The sequence below is a fragment of the Furipterus horrens genome, unplaced genomic scaffold (genome assembly GCF_987537825.1).
Source record: "Furipterus horrens unplaced genomic scaffold, mFurHor1.1.pri manual_scaffold_10, whole genome shotgun sequence".
In the NCBI taxonomy this organism is placed as follows: Eukaryota; Metazoa; Chordata; class Mammalia; order Chiroptera; family Furipteridae; genus Furipterus; species Furipterus horrens.
Genome location: NW_028327180.1, coordinates 12623286 through 12639797, shown reverse-complemented (window position 1 = coordinate 12639797; position 16512 = coordinate 12623286). Strand labels below are relative to the sequence as shown.

The 16512-nt window shown below is 40.3% G+C and overlaps 1 protein-coding gene across 2 annotated transcripts in view; it reads left to right on the top strand.

Annotated features, from left to right (window-relative positions):
* INPP4B (inositol polyphosphate-4-phosphatase type II B) overlaps positions 1-16512 on the top strand; it is a 251431-nt gene that overhangs the window by 88644 nt on the left and 146275 nt on the right. For both annotated transcript variants that reach the window (XM_090288092.1, XM_090288091.1), the window contains exon 6: positions 4450-4529. In XM_090288092.1, coding sequence (XP_090144218.1) covers positions 4450-4529 — 80 coding nt within the window. The remainder of the gene's footprint in view (positions 1-4449; positions 4530-16512) is intronic.

Here is a 16512-nt window from a genome sequence, read left to right as displayed (position 1 = left end):
GGGCTGGCGAGAGAAACTGTTCATGTGTACAGTCCCCGCAGAGAGCAGCCAGGGATTGAGACAGTTGCCCTCCTTTTTCCACCCTGCTTGATATCACACTCTCCAGCCAGGTGAGTGATTGAAATCGTGCACCGAGCCATCCAGTGATCATCTGCTTTGGGTGCTTAGACCAGAATGATAACTGTGAGCATTGCGCTGTCATGAGCAGGCTAGAGAGGTCGCAGCCGCGTGTGGTGCAGACAGAGGGCCTGTCACCAGGAAAGGCTATTGCCACCTGTCTTGGAAGCGAGGCACAGCATGATGGGGATGAAACTATGCTACATCGAAAAGCAAGAAACCTGGACTTGGACTTGGCCTCTGCCTATAAGCTAGTTCTGACACCAAGTGTAAGCCAGTTAACTTCTTTGGGCCCAGTTTCTTCATCTACGAACTCGGCAAACCTTGACCTTCTTGGATTCCAGGTGGACATTGAGCCCTGATGAACACTACATGGCCTGATAAAAATTTGAAATATAAGGAATCATAGGTAACATGTGCTCAGTAACAATAACTGTATAGGACCATATAACCTTTGTATCTTTTTTTTTCACTTTATCAATAATTTCTTTTAATTTACATATCTTTCTGAATATTTTACTTTTAAACATTTATATGTATATGTGTATATATGTATTGTATTGTAGGGATTTCTCATAGAGCATATAAAAATATTTTTAAATACTCTGAGTTTTCCAAAGACTATATAAGGTAGACTTAAACACTTTTAAGTCATCTGACTTTGGGGTGTATTATCTCAATCACTGTGCAAGCCAGTATTGCTTTTCCTGGGTAGCTTTGACTCTAATAACAAAACTATGAGAAAGATACACAGTGATCACGTACAGCTTTCTACTGTGGCAACTGGGGCCTGGAGTGGGGGAGTCACTTGTCCAAGAGCACAGGTTTGGGAGAGAGAAGACAGAGGAGGTCAGCAATGGCGCCGGTGGTTAGCCAGCCTGGGGCCTGGGGGAAGAGGTTTATTTGCCTGGATTTCCATTTTAAACAGAATGATGGACTTAGGACCACACTTCAGACCTCTGAGCTGCAGCTCTAGTGAGGTTTTACATTTTTTGTTTGTCTTTTAAAATTTCCCCCCTGATATTGGAGCTCCCCGTTTAAAATCTTTGAGGTGAGAACTTCAGAAACAACACCAAAGGAGAGATGGAAAACATTGCTTCTTGAGTTATATTTGAAATATAAAAGATTTTTAAAGGATTTAATGATTACAATTACAGGGACAACAAAGATGAAGTAGCTTTATATTAAGTTATTCTTTTACATTAGGTTGAACAAACTTATTTATTTTACATTTTTGTCTGCTGTTTTTCCTCATGGGAATTGATTTCTAAAATAGAGAAGACTATTTTCCCACTAATTCAGGAGTCCAGTGAATATTCATGTGAATGAATGATGTGTTTTCCAATTTCATGGGTTGCAGAGGGTCCTAGTTTTAATTATTTTGAAGTAAAGCAAGTCCATAAAAACCTTCCAGAACATAAATGTATAGGCAATGCCATTGCTGGTGTTGCAATTTGAAACAATATACATCGTCATGAAATTTGGGGATTTCATTCACACATTTTATGCAACAGGTAGTCTCGATGCAGTTATTTGTAAACTACATACGATAACATTGATACCTAAATAACCCCTCCTCTGGTTTGATACGTTTCCGTAATGTCGATTGCTACGATGCCGTTTCCCAGGCTGAGTTCTAACATGCTGTGTTACTTCTGTAAGATCTCTCGCTGTCCTGTGAGAGTAAGCGTGTGGCCGGCAGTTGTGACAGAGAAGATTGTGGCTCACGGGTGGGCGTGGCTCCTCACAAGCACTCACCGTGCAGCCCTGCATTCCAGGCGCTGCGTTTGACTGCAAGACGGTCCAGGCCAGGTTTCACCTCCACAGGAGCCCGTGGTCTGGCGGACAGGAGAGACGGTCCATGGCTTATGGTCGCCGTCTGTACTTGCAGCTGTGCCCTATGGTGTCTCTGTTGCCCATGTCTGAAAATAGCCACCCCACCTGTCCCTTCTTGCTCCATTCCAGTCTGGGGCAGTTGCTCATTCACTTGCTGATCAAGGCCACAATAACATTCATGCAATGCTTAGGGTTTTTAAAACAAAAATTCTAAAACCATCTATGCCGTCAAAAATCTCAAAAGGCAAATGCTGCAGTGTTATGAAATTTACGATCAGTTAAGAGTTTTCTTTGAGTGTGTGGTGGGAATTTAAATTAAAGATGCTGATTCTCAATGAAAGAGAAAGTGAGACCTCTTTAAAATACAAACTGTTCAATGAAATTTACCACAACAGTACACAATATACGCACTAAACTTGTTTGGATTTTCCGCATTCCAGTGAATTCTAGTCGTTTATAAGTATTTGCAGAAAGAGCATTTCTCCTGTATCTAATAGATAACTCGAAGCTAATGACTCTATCATTCATTCATTAATTCTTTCATTGTCAGTAAATATTTATCACATGTCTGCTGTGTGCTAGGCAGTGGAAGTTTATCAGAAAACAAAATAAAGTTCCAGTGGAGCCTCAAATCTCAGTTATTTGGGGGCGGGGGTTACAAAATAAGCAATTGTGGTGGTGACGGTGGTGGTGATGAGTGACAATACAGAAAAATCCAGCGGGACAGGGGATAGAGAAGAGCAGAGTCTCAGTGCTCTTTTCTATAAGGATGTTCTCGTCGGTGTTTCTGGATGAAGTCATAGGAATGCTTTTGTTCAGCTAGATCTCTCCTAGGGTCTCTCTGCCCCTCACTGAAAAGTCGCCTTACATTTCTGCACACTTTGTCCACACAGCTCCCGGGTGTCCTTCTCTGCCTCAGTTCACTCTCGTCCCGTCACTGATTGACCGAGCATCAGATCTCATTTCCACAAACCCTCTGTTGTCACCTACCCTTCGGCATCTATAATTTAGTCTCCTGTTCTTCTGGCATTGGTGACTCTGTGTCTAAACCACCTCTTTGAATTCAGGCTAACTAACTGGGTTGATCATTACTAACATATAAGCAACTCCAACTTTAAAACCGAGTTTACAGTAGTCCCTCGCTATATCGCGGTTCACTTATCGCGGCCTCACTGGATCGCAGGATTTTTTAAAATATTATATTTAGTTATTTAGAGTGGATTTTTCTCTGTATTGTGGGATTTTGCGATACTGTACACATACGTTGTTAAAGTTACGTAGGTTTAAGAGTGTAGAATAAATGTAAGGTTCCTACTTCCTGGGGAGATCTGGAATGTAATACCCATGATAAGGGAGGGAGTACTGTATTTCAGATGTTTGCCTTTAACCTTTTGGTACAGTTCTACATTAGAACTTTGAAAAGAGGGAGAAAATTCTGACCAGAAGCTTTTCAACAATCACTCAGTGTAGATGCAGTTTCTTATGCGTGGAATAATTGCGCATTTTCTTCTGAAAAGACCCATTTGGCACCCCTGTCTCTCATCCTAGTGCAGCCTGCCACAGACCTATGAAGAGAGAATGTTCTGGAAGATGCAGTGTTGACTGTTGTAGCGTATTACAATGGGTTAGGCGGCAGTGGCACCGGTCGTAGTATGGGTTTGATAGTTTCATGTTTACTTCTTGACCTTGAGGGAAGAATGGAAAAAATCCTATTTATGGTATACCTTGATCCTGTGGTTTTTAAATCAGAAGTAGCCAGGAATGTTAAAAGGAGATGAAAGATTTTATCCTGGAAAATAAAAACCAATTTAGAATTTTATTCTTTACTTTATGAGTCAAAGAGTAGAGAAAGTAGGTATTCATACAGAGTCAACACTCAGTATGATAGGTTAAAAAAGCAATTTTAGAAAATGTAACTGAACAAGTGCCATTCTCTTCTGTGTGTTGGGATGAAACTGTCCCGTGCTAGTATAGAAATAACAAAGGAAACAAATGCTTTTAAACATTGCTGTGATGGGGGAGAAATGCAGCATTTCTATTTATAACTTGTCCAGAGTCCCACATAAAAATAGCTCCAACTAACAGATTTGCTCATATCTGGAATAGAGCATTGGTGCTGCCAGGGACTTGAGGAATTCTAGTAAGAACAGCAACTGCATTGGTAACTATTGAAAGTCTGTTGTCTTTCTTTCCCCCCCTGGCTTTCATATGGGGAGAAAATTGGCTAGTGGAAAAGTCCCGGCTTCTGTAGCACACATTTGGTTATTTTCCAGACTTGTCTTTGTTTGCAGTGAAAAGGATGCATTTGCACCCCTGGAACGTAGCCCATGAGGTGGACGCGTTGGTGATGGTTGTCCTTCAGTTTGTGAAATGTTTGTCAAGCTAAGAGATCGAGCATTTTATTCCTCTCAAGACTAATTTTGTGTGGTGGGTGTGACAGCCACAATATTAGGAACCTCCGAGGTTAATGACAACTGTTCTTTTTCTCATTTCCAGCGAAGCTTCCTGGGCTATGCCAGCTTTAAAGTGGGGGAGCTGCTGAGGTCAGAGGAGCAACTGCTCGTCCTGAGCCTGAGGTGGGTCTCGTCGCAATCATGCTGTTCGAGTTAATAGCCTGCGATGTTTACTGAAGGCTGCTTGGCTTTGAGCAGCACAAGTCCTGCGCGTGTTGAGATGTCAGTTCTCAAATGGCTGACATTCTCCATGGCAACAGGTTACATGGAAACAGCAATTATTTAAGTTCACGTTTCAGATAGTCAAAGGTTATCAGCCCTTGGAGGAAGAAACATGGCATTATCATTAAAGTGATAAAATGTTTTTGAAAGTAAGAAAGCAATAGAAATGATGAGCATGTTATTAGGTAATTTTTGTTACTTATTAAAATGTTACTTTTTAAATTTAGTACATTTCTAGGATTGAAATACGGTGGTTAGAGGCAACATGGCAGAATTTTTGGATTTCTTAAAGCTTTTTTTTTTTCTTTGCTACACTCCTAAATATAAAACATAAGTTAAAATAGACTCATATTGAAACAGACAATAGATAAGGGCTGCTTTTGAGTATGAGTACAATTTGTTTTGCTCTAGAAGATGAAATAATCTTCAGGAAGTTCCATAGTGTTTCAATACTAAGAAGAGTGTTAAAAAAATTTCTTCTGAACTTTATACTGAATTTGAAACAACAGTAAGTTGTTTTCTAACTGTATAACTTTTACCTGTGTGCGTGGAGAGTACTGCCTTGCAATATTTGTATAGAATAAACGAATATAAAAATGGCATAGAGCCCTACTTGTAAGCTTAAAATGCTCTTCTTTTGATGAAACATAGAGACCACTCTCACGGACGAGACAATGTCTTATGTTTGTTTGCTGTCTGACCCAGCCGTCGGGGACCTGCTTGTAACCAATAATTTATTTTAGTAAAAATGCTGTGATGCGTGCTGGACTTGGTACTGCTGCCTGTCTCCTTTTCTGGTTTTACTTGATTTGTACAGTTTTGTATTTTGACTTAATACCTAGTACAAAATAATTTAAAGTAATTTATTTTCATGCAGAATAATACGCGTTTCTGGGTTCAGACGCTGCCGCTATCTTCTGCCTGGCTTCCTTGAGGCTGTGTTTCTTAAACCTCTGCTATATTTTCTTGTTGTTGTGTTTTATTTGGGAAGACATTTGGCGATTGTCACTTCCAATCAAGTTTTGTTGCACTTATTTTCATTTTGAAGGTTGTTAGAGCCAGCTGACGAGTCTAGCTTTCAGTGTTGCTGATACTCTAGAAAATGCCTGTCACCAACTTAGCAGGAGGTTAGCTGTGCCCCGAGGGCTGCGGGACTCATGATAGATGTCAAACCCTGAGCTAACTTAGAACTACTAGTAGGTCTCCTGTTTTCTAGATAAGCCGCATGACACTTTATTCCTCCTTTTGCGAAGTCACACGCTGCAGTTTTGATTTTATCATAACTGTTACTAAGAGCAGCACGCTACCAACATTTAGACACTGCCTTTGAGGCAGAAATCAGGGGACCAAGAATTCTTAGTGACATGAAAATTAGTGAGCCCACGCACTGCTTCTGAGGGAGGAGAGGAACAGGAGGGTCATGTTTGGGGTATGGTCCGTGGAAGAAAAGAGGAATAGAGTGATTTCAGATTTAGAGGCTATCAAGACAAATGTCACCTTTTGATTCAGTACTCCTAATTCCTACTCATTTGCGTTTGACTGTATAAAAAAAAATATGTTTAATAGCATCGAATTGCATTTTCTAGAAAAAACAATTTTTCAAAATTAATTTTGAAATGGGTAGGTTATTATTTTTTCCCTGTTGTGCTTTGCCATATTTGGGGATTCCTCTCCCTAGCAACCAGACACATTATAGACTTACCCTCGTCTTTGATTTCTGGTGCTTCATGTTTTTTACTTCTGACATAATTTATCTACTCTCTTCTGACCTTATAGTCTCTGAGGTACTGAGTGGAAAACACATTTTGTCAGGGATATGAAGGATGTTTTGGGTTGTTTGTTTTGTTTTGTTTTGCACTGATTATATCAGACTTCTAGTCCTTTTATAGTCCAGACATTTCTAAAGCAATAGAATTCTCAGATTGTTATGTTTTCTAATATACAGATGTATGGGGAAGGCTATTAAAGAGATAAACATTAGACTTCTGCTTATTTTTAATTTTTCCCTATTTGATGTAACATAGGTGTACATATTCATGCATATACGTATATATCATAGATCGTGTTGTTGCATATATGTATGTTCATCTGTATCATTTTAGGACTATTTTTGTTGCTCACAAACTATGAATACTTATTTTCTGTTGTCAAGTATTTGTGCTTACAGAGGTTAAGATCCAAATGGTGATGCCTTTACATTTTTGTTTTTTGAAGTTTTGTTAACTTAACCTTCATAAATGTGCACTTGCGCACACACACACTCACATGCACACACTTCACTTTTGTTGTTTGTAAAAATAAAATAACGACAGAAAAATCCCATATATTTTTAACTCTATCCCAAAGGCATGTTCTTCACTTGAGAGCTGGAATAAGGCTAAGGAGAGGCTGCTTAAGCTATGATACAGAGTTTTCTCCACAAGTGCACTCGGGGTGATAAGGAGACAAACTTGTCACTAGCCTCTCACATTCTGGGAACCCAGGTGTGTTCTAGTGGCCACGGGGCAGTGAGTCAGAGTAAGTTTGTTCTCAGAATCCTGAGCATGTGTCTGAATCCCTCAGGAACCTGAGACCCACCTTGGCCGTAGGCTGACAACACAGTTCTAAATGATAAATTTCTTTCTTTTTTTAATATTCAAATGGAATTAAATTTGCTTAGAATTTTAATTTCCTCACCTCTACTCTTTCCCTGCACACCAATAAAGGTCAGGCAAGCCTTTTTACTTTAAATACCAGATACAGTCTTTAAAATTCTCTGTATGTTTGAATACTTGTGTAACATCTTTTCTTATCAGTACCTACTTGAACTTCAGGGATGAGACCAAAAAATCACATCCATGCATTTTAACTGTTATATATATTTTGGATACATTTCATGCTCTTTTGAAAGTCTTCCAGTTAGCTCTTTTAGGTACCGGAAAGTAGGAGCACAGCAAAAAGTTCTGATGGTTTTACAACATTAGTGTTATATATGCCTCAAACATTTTCTCTATCAATAAGGGCAGTAGACATTGGCCAAGAACACCTCTTTGAGAAAGAATAGCATATTCGTAATTTATTATAAAAGAGAATAGTATTATATTTATTGATGTACCAATGAAAAAATTAGAGGGTGTGGATAGCATGTAAATAGCTAACTTAACTGATGTGTTCGCATAGAGTTTACTGAGAACTCACATCCAAAACCCTGAAAGGATACATAAGAACACTACATGATTTTTCTTCGGGAGTGAACAAGCGTGAACATGGGCAAGTCAACAGCAAATGCACACCCCTAACCAGTCCAGACACATGTCTAAGGGGAGCCCTCGCATCCCGGAGCCCTTCCTTCCCTATGCTTCTGGTGTCATTCGAGTGACCATGACAGGATGCTCCTCCAAGTGGCTCCTCCGACTCTGACACTGACCTGGACCACATAGAGCTGTAGGGAGAGGTAACTAACACTATTTGAGATTCACAAGGGCTAAGCATTGAAAATGTCATCATATTGGATCTAATAACCTTGCCTGGAAGGTGGTATTATTCCTGTTTTACTAATAAGCAAACTGAGTTCCTAAGGTCACACAGCTGGGATGGGATGCGAACATGGAGATTAGAAGAAAAGGGTTCTTCATATCAAGGATTTCCTACAGAATAGCTATTTTGCTTAGAATCTGAGATAAATAATTGTAGAGCTCAGAAGAGACCCTGGCACCTCAGCTTCCCCTTGGACACCTTTAGTGGCAGGGACTCAAACTCAGGAGGCCATGCCTTTTTCTATTTTCCAACAAGTCAGAGTTAGAAAAGTATTCCTATTTTATCCTAAGTTTAATCACCTTGCACTGTGGTCCCAGCTCTCCTTTGTGGAGTTAAGGAAAACAAGTCTCCTGCCCTTTCTCTGTGATCATATTTGAAAATAGCTATTTTGTCCAACTATAAATCTTTTCTCCTTTTTATTCTCCAAAAGGAGTGTAATGTAACAGAACACCAGATTTGCATACCAGACTTTCCTTCAAATCCCAGCTTTGTCAACCCTGTGTTCCCCAGGCACATCTACTCTTTAATATCCATCCGGTCATAGAAGTAGTAATGACCTCCCTGCCAGGGTGAGACTAGGCCATTAAATAAGAGGCATTATGTCCTGTGTCCTCCCTTGCATTCACTGGTGGAAAGTCCTCTGCAGAGATTGTTTTCCCTTGGCTTCTTGTTTAGTTTGCTTGCCTCGTTTGTTGGGGTTCTCTCTCCACAATTCTCTGTGCTCGACAGTGGCAGAGGAGTTGAGTTAACCTTTGATCTGGACAGACCATTCTCATACCTGAGGATGGATGCTTAACCTGAAACCTAAGTTCTGGCTTTAATCACTGTGGCATGAGACTTGACTTCTGAGGTGCCGATGCCAGCAAGAGGCTGATGGAGGGCAGTTTGTCGCGAAAACAGGCAGCATCTCCGTAGAGTTGGGAAAGAATAAAATTAGTTTTGACTTAATACTTTAGCAACATAGCACTGAAATCGGAACAAAAATTTCTACATGCAGTGGAGTGTCAACTGCTTTTTAGACTTTCCTCGTGCATGTCCTGCTGACTGGATCAGAAGCAGTCTGCATAAGTCAATTCAAGTAACGTCTCTCAGGACCAGACTGTGAGAGGAAGGGAGACATCAAACACGGAGGTAGGGGCGTTGGCTTCTGAAACTGATTTTATTCTTTTATGTAACCGCATTCATGTCTTTTAGGGGCACAGCTGCTTAAAATTATCAAAAGGCTTGAACATGAGCCACTTGGTCATAACTGTTCAAGTTCCATTGATTTATTATAAAATAAGAGAAGGCAAAGTAAACAGAGAGTATTAGATTAGGGCAGTAGAAGAGTAGAGAGAGCGCATTATTTTGAGACATCCTGGAGACCGAATCCTGGCTCTTCTATTGCCCGGCAGGGTGGCTGATCACTCAGAGACCGGTTTCCAGTCTGTGACATGTGGACAACCATGGCCCCCCCCCTCACAGGGTTGTGTATGTGCGCATGTGTGTGTTTTCAGGTGAGAATTAAACATGTTGTCCACAACCTACGCTGTGTACCTGAAATGGTATCTGATGCAAAGCAGGTGCTTCATCATGCTCATGACCTATTACTAAAATTATTATCATCAGTGTTAATATTTCTTATTTCACTCAACTAGGCTGTTTTTCATTTGTCACCTAAATGGCTCTGCAGTTAAATAAGTCTGCATTTTTCTTTATGTTCCTAATCCATTTTTATGTGGGTATGACCACGGCAGCCGAATAGCACTTTCTCAGTTTGCATTATTCAAAAGATGCCATATTTGTCAGATTGCTAAGCAGAAGCCTTCAATCATTGAAGGGACAGCGCAGACCTAGAGGACTTCAATAGCAACTCCACCTGGGTAGAAAAGCAAGAAATCTTCCCTCTTTTAAAATGCAAATCACGTCAAGTTAATAGCTGTACACAAAGACCTACCTGCCTAGGAAGTTTGAGCGCTAATTTAGCTTTGAAGATAATTTTCAGAAATGGTTAGTCCTGCGAGGAATTGTGTTGGATCTGAAAATTTTATATTGTATTTGCCCGTATTTACCTAAGTCATTTCTGTCCTTACCGCCCTGCGTTTCTGCTGCTCTGGACATTTCATATCAGCTTCTTCCAAACAGGATATTCTTTTGGAACTCCAGTATCCTTCAGTTTTATGTGTATGTTTATTGAATGAAGTTTTATGATCTAATAAGTTTGAAAATGCTACATTTAAAAAAGGGAGGTGAGTTTTGTTGCTGTCAGACTCTTGAAGCCTTCATTGGCCCTCAAGGCCCACGGGGACCCCCGGAGGACATACACAACCTGCAGCTTTTCCAAAACCAAGTTGAACATAAGAAACATTCTGTGTGGAACACCTCTTCACAGCTTAGCAAGGGACACAGCTATGTAATTTAGAAAACGCTGATTGAAAATAAGAACAACTTGTTTTCCAGAGGAATACATGCGTGACTACGTTTATCTACTCTTTCCCACCATAGGTATGTTCCTTCACACGCATCTGTAGGCAGGCACATGGTCTTCACCCAGATGAGGACTCACTCTCACACATGCACCGAGCCACTCCCACATGCAGTAACTCACCTGTTTCCCCCACGCCCCAACACACGTCCACAGGTGTTGCCAACGGTGTGGCATTTTGCATTCTACTCGTGCCATGTCTTATATAGACACCAACTTATGGAATTTGTACAAAACGTATGGCAAAGGAGTGACAAAATACATGCATGATCTTTTATGTGCATTGGTGGGCTTTATTAAGCTTGAACAAGTGGACACATTCTTACATTCACAGGCCTCTAGTAATGTAAATACCCCCAAAGTGAGCTTAGCTCTTCCCGTGACAGCTCTGCCTCTTGCCCCATTTTTTCCTTGGTTAGACTATTATAAGAACCATCATTTTCAACTCATCCTTTCTAAAGTCCTTATCTGATCATGATCTTTTCCCATTTTAAACTTTTTTATCCCCCCAACCGAAGGAGCAGGAATGTGAACATAGACGTACGCCAAAACCTCGGCCAGGATATACAAGACAGCATACCTGCTTTTCAGCCTCATCTGTAGCCACATGCACTATCCTCAATGCTAATCACCACTTCCTCCCTCGTTTGTAGTGGCTTATGTGCACTTTCCACGGGCTAAAAGTAGAGTCAGAGGACCTGTGTTTCTCTACAGACCCTTTTTCTCAGGGTTTTGAGCTCACTTTCGACTTGGGGCAACAAGAGAACACAACATTTGTCTATGTGTCGATGCGCAATGTAGATTCTTGGCTACGCTGCCTTCCAGTTATTTTTCCTCAATTGGGGATATGCCTTGCTCAGGGAATAAGTACATCCAGAGGACCGGGTGTTCTCCACGTTTACTCTCATTAAGACCTATGAGTCAACCATCTCCAAGCATGTCAGGGAAAACATCTGGTCACCCCCCCCCCCACTGTGGCTTGCCATCGGCCCCTCGGTTTCACCAAAGGACCATGTTTTTAGCATCAGACTTTCGAGCAGATGCCTTAAGAAGCAGGTCAGAGCTCATCGTTCCTGTTCAGTGTTTCCAGTGAGGTTTGACTTTGCTTTTCTGTTGACATGTTGTCAGTTCTTAGTATATATGAGTGAGCTGTGCTGGAGGTATCATGCCTGAGAAAATATAGAAAGTGACCTTCCCCTTGACAATGGACTCACTCTTTTGGGAGGCTCTGTCCCAGGATTTTGTACCCTGACCCGTAAAGTGAAAGTCACTGATGTCGCTCAGCATGACTGTCTCACAGTTAGGAGTGTGCTTGGAAGAGATTGTTTACTAAAAGACTTCAGTGAGGTAAAAGAATTGAGTCAGGAAAAGGAAGAAGATACTCTTTTGTGAATGGAAGCTAGGGAGACTGAAAATACCCAAAAAGTATGATAAGCGAATTTTAGAAGGGAAAAGGGAAGGAAGGGTTCAACGATTAAATGATACGAGGTAAGAAAAAAGAGAAAAGGCAAGTTTATTTTTCTTCACTTTATTACACTTTGCAATTTGGCACCAATATAAGCAATTTTTTTTCTCCAAGGCTGTGTTGCAAGCAGGGGATGGAGAGGGGCGAGTGTTGCTTCTCGTAACAGGACCAATCTTACTGTTAATGATCCATTAGGTCCCTTGGTCAGTGGCCTTAAGCTTATTAGAATTCAGTAGAAAATATTAGGTCACTAAGGATTTGTGTGACACGGATGAGTTTTCTTTTTATATATTATGGGGCAATTTTATTATCTTACACAGAAAGTTTTTAAAATTAACTGAAATAATTGAAGACAGGTTTAACTGGACCTGGCCTGTATTACATTATTTATTACAATAGCAAATGAAATTACCAAAGTCACTTGTAGATACAAGCTGAATGGTACTTCTTTCTGCTGTTCACACATGTAAATTGGAAAGTAAACAAACACATTCAATTAAAACGTAATATTGATAAAGACAAATTTAAGGTGCCATAGTAAACTTGGTTTAATTCTTCTACCCGTCAAAGGCATGACAGGTAAGTTTTATTTTATTTTTATCTTCCCCCAAATTGATGCAGTCTCTGTAATTCAAGGCAGGATTAAAAGTTTTAATCCTCAATTTAGAAATAGAGTAGTGTGGGGATTATTTTTCTCTTATCTACAATCAAATTGAAGATTTTTCTAGGGATTTACACAGTAAATAGGTGAGATGGTTTCTATGGATTCTTGGGTTTGCTTGTTTGTTCTGCAAACTTCCAACCAATACTAAATTTCTCAGCTACTGAGATTTATTTCTAGGAGTAGTGGACATGAACTGCTCCTTTGACCAAGGGACAGTCTTCAAAGCATGTTAAGGATAAGCCTGATTGTGACATTGGAGGAAGCAGGAGTTCCATTACTGTCACCAGGAGTTAATTACTTTGCTTAAAATTTCCCATCTGTCTATTTATGATAATAATACCACTGAGGTGAATTTAAATTATGGATTCATAAGCCAGATTTTAAGTAAAGGATTCCTTTATACTTCAATAGAAAATAAAGCTTGCTCCCTATTCTTTCTTTTCATGCCCTCTCCTTTTTCCCTCAAACACCACTAGGCCCTGAAGGAAGTACTATTTGAGTAATGTTATCTTTCCTGCCAAGGTCATTTGAAAAGTACATTGAGATAATAAAGGATATGTAAAGGCTTTAGTGAGGGGAAAAGATAAAAATAAAGTAAATGTAATTGGTTTTATACTATGTTATAAATTTTTTTTTTCCCTCAGAGATTGTTTTTATAAATTCTTTGAGTTCAAAAACTCTAGTCATGGCCCTGGCTGAGTGGCTCACTTGGTTGGAGCATCATCCCATATACCAAAAGGTTGCAGATTGATATCTGGTCAGGGCACATACCGGGGTTGCGGGTTTGATCACTGGTGGGGGGGGCGGGCAGGGTCCATACAGGAGGCAACCATCAATGTTGAGGGGGTGAGGATTAAAAAAAAAATGCTAGTCATGCACATGAAATGAAGCAGCTCAGTTTTCTTTGAGTTTCAGAGCTAAGGTGAGTAAATAACAGAAATACATATATATTTCTTGGAGAGTGCTTTTTTCCCCTTTTTTTTATACCCTACAGGTTCATTCCTCAATGAGTGTTACAAATTTTTCACCTGATGTCTTCCCTACAGCGTACAGAGAGATGGTCAGAAAGGAAAGCTAATGGACTTCCAAGTATTAGGAGGGTTTTTTTCTAGAACTAATCTGAAGAATAGAATCATGGGCAATTCTTAAGCCAGAGGAGAGGCCGAGAATGGGCAACAAGTGACATTTTACAAGTGCACATGATTACTCATGCTGGTCGAGAGTTCCCTTCTGTTTTGGGTCATGCGTATTAATAATCAGTGCATGAAGCTGATTCATGAAGTCTAACTGCAGGCTGTAGGATGGGCATGTAGCTTACCTAATACATTAGCTGGGACTGGAAACCCAAGTCACATCACTGCTTAGGACTGGGGTCCAAATTCTGGCATTAACTAGACATAAGATTCCAGCAAGTAGGCTTTTTGTGTGTGCTTTAATATCAGTCAATGCATCTGTTGTCCTGTTTTGAATTTTTTCATCAAATTGTGATGGTTTGGTTTAGCTCCCAACAGCTCACACCAAAGCTCTTAAGAAACCTGCTTTCTGGGCTGCCTGATCTTTCTTCTAAGGAAGAGACGTTTGGTCTCCTGGTTGCAGGCTGGTCACCTGAAAGATCAAGACAGGATTAGAAACTTGGAACTTTCAGTTCCACACCCTACCCTCCAAGGGGAGAAGGGCTGAAAGTTGTGTGAATGATCCATCATGTCTGTGTAGGCAACCCTCCAGAAAAATGTCAAAAGTATGGGACTCAAATAGCTTCTGGGTCAGTGCACACATTCATGTACTGGGAAGACGGTGCATTTCCACTCCACAGGACAAAAGCTCCTGCTTACAGGGCCCTTCCAGACCCCACCTTATGTATCATCCCTTCTGGCTCTGCATCTGTGCCCTTTACAATGCCCTTTATAATGTAATAAACTGGTGAAAATAAGGACTTTGTCTGAGTTCTGTGAACTGTTCTAGCAAATAATCAAATCCAAGACCATCATGAGAACCTCTGATTTGTAGGCAAGTCGGAGAGAAGTTCTGGGTACCCTTACTACTTATTGTCCAGGAAACTAAAAACGAATAGATAGATAGGTAGATAGATAGATAACCATCATTTCATCTTTTGGTTTTCATAAATAAGTTTTTTTTTTTTTAAATCCCTGTTCCATTTACCCTTTGGCTCTCCTTGACCATTATTTTACACATCCTTGTTCCAGAACCTCCAGAATATCTCTTCTCTTCCTCATTCTCAGTGGGTTTATCTGGTTTCTGTTTCGCTAAGAAGAGGAATTTGACAGTTTCCCATGCCTTATTTACCAACCTGTCAGCTCCTACTCTACCCTCCTTCTGTTATTATAGATGAACTCTGCTTCACATCTAATGTCAACCTCTTTACTCCTCTTAGATTGCATCTTTTGTCGCCTATCCAAGACATTACTCCAAAAAATTATCCCTTTTGACACTTGTATCTGTTATTTCCTTTGTACTAGACCATGTCTATTAGCATTTAGAATGCCACCAAATCTCCCACATCTCTTTGTAACTTATGCTCCATACCCTGCTCTTTTTTTTTTTTTTAATAGAAGAACCATTCTGTGAGCTGTCTCTTCTTCGCCTCTGACGTTTGTCTGTTGAACCCATTCTCATCAGGCTTCCATCCCTGTTAGTTTACCTTACTAGCTCTTGGCATGATCGGGAATGAACGGCATCTGTATCATTGAATCCAATAGGCAATTCCCCATGCTCCTCTCTCTTGGCATATCTGCATACTGGATCACTATCTCCTTAAAACGCATTCTTCACTGGGTATGTGAGCTGTCAGACTGACACCATCTTAGCAGACTGGAGACAAATTCAGCTGGCCTTGATAAAGCCAACTGCCTTCTTGTGAACTGCCTATGCACATGGTGCGAACCTGAAGGTGTTCTCTCAGAGCTGGTGTCATCCTAGCCCATAACTAGCCCGAATATGGTGGGGGGCAGTTATACCACCATAGGAAATGAATTCTACCAATAGTTTGGTTTGGAGTCCTCAAATATCTGACGTGTGCCTTCTGTCCAGGTTTTATAGCTGCATTCAGTGGGTGGGACAGGGTGCAGTGAGCTCACTCCCTCTTACCTGCAGCATCTTATCTACCAACGGGCAAATCAGGGTGTCCTGTTAACTTGAACATTACTTTGGTTGCCTCTGAATCTTGAAAAAGAAACATTTTCAAGATGGCAGTCTTCTTTTCTCACTAGCTGACAGGATATTTCTTACATTCAAGGAGATGGTTTGTATTTCACATTTAACGTTGGAATAAGAAGTTTCCAAATATAACTTAACTATGTGTATATTTTTAATAGTGTCACAATAAAAGGGAAGATTTGCTTTAGCTAATTGTATTGGGGGAATTTAGTGGTATTTAGTGTTAAAGAGGACTCTACAAGCCAATCAGTCTGAAGAAAGGATGGTCAACCTATCTAGGATGCATTCTTGAAGATTTGTGTCCCAAATTGTGTAAGTATGGTGGTCATTACCATACCCTAAAGCCTTTTTATATTTAAATATAAGGTATTTTGTTTTGGATGACATAAATCTTGTGAGATAAGTAGAATGGTTTACAATCTTCATAATTATAGCTAGGACAATTTTATAGAAATGCCTGCCCGTGCTCACATAGCTCTTACTACAAAGAGCCAACACCATGACTGGGAACTTTGTTAAAGTTCACTGCACTTTCCAATAAAGCACACTGTGTTTTGTAATGGTGTGTGATGATATGGACCAATTTGAACTAAAGCTATGG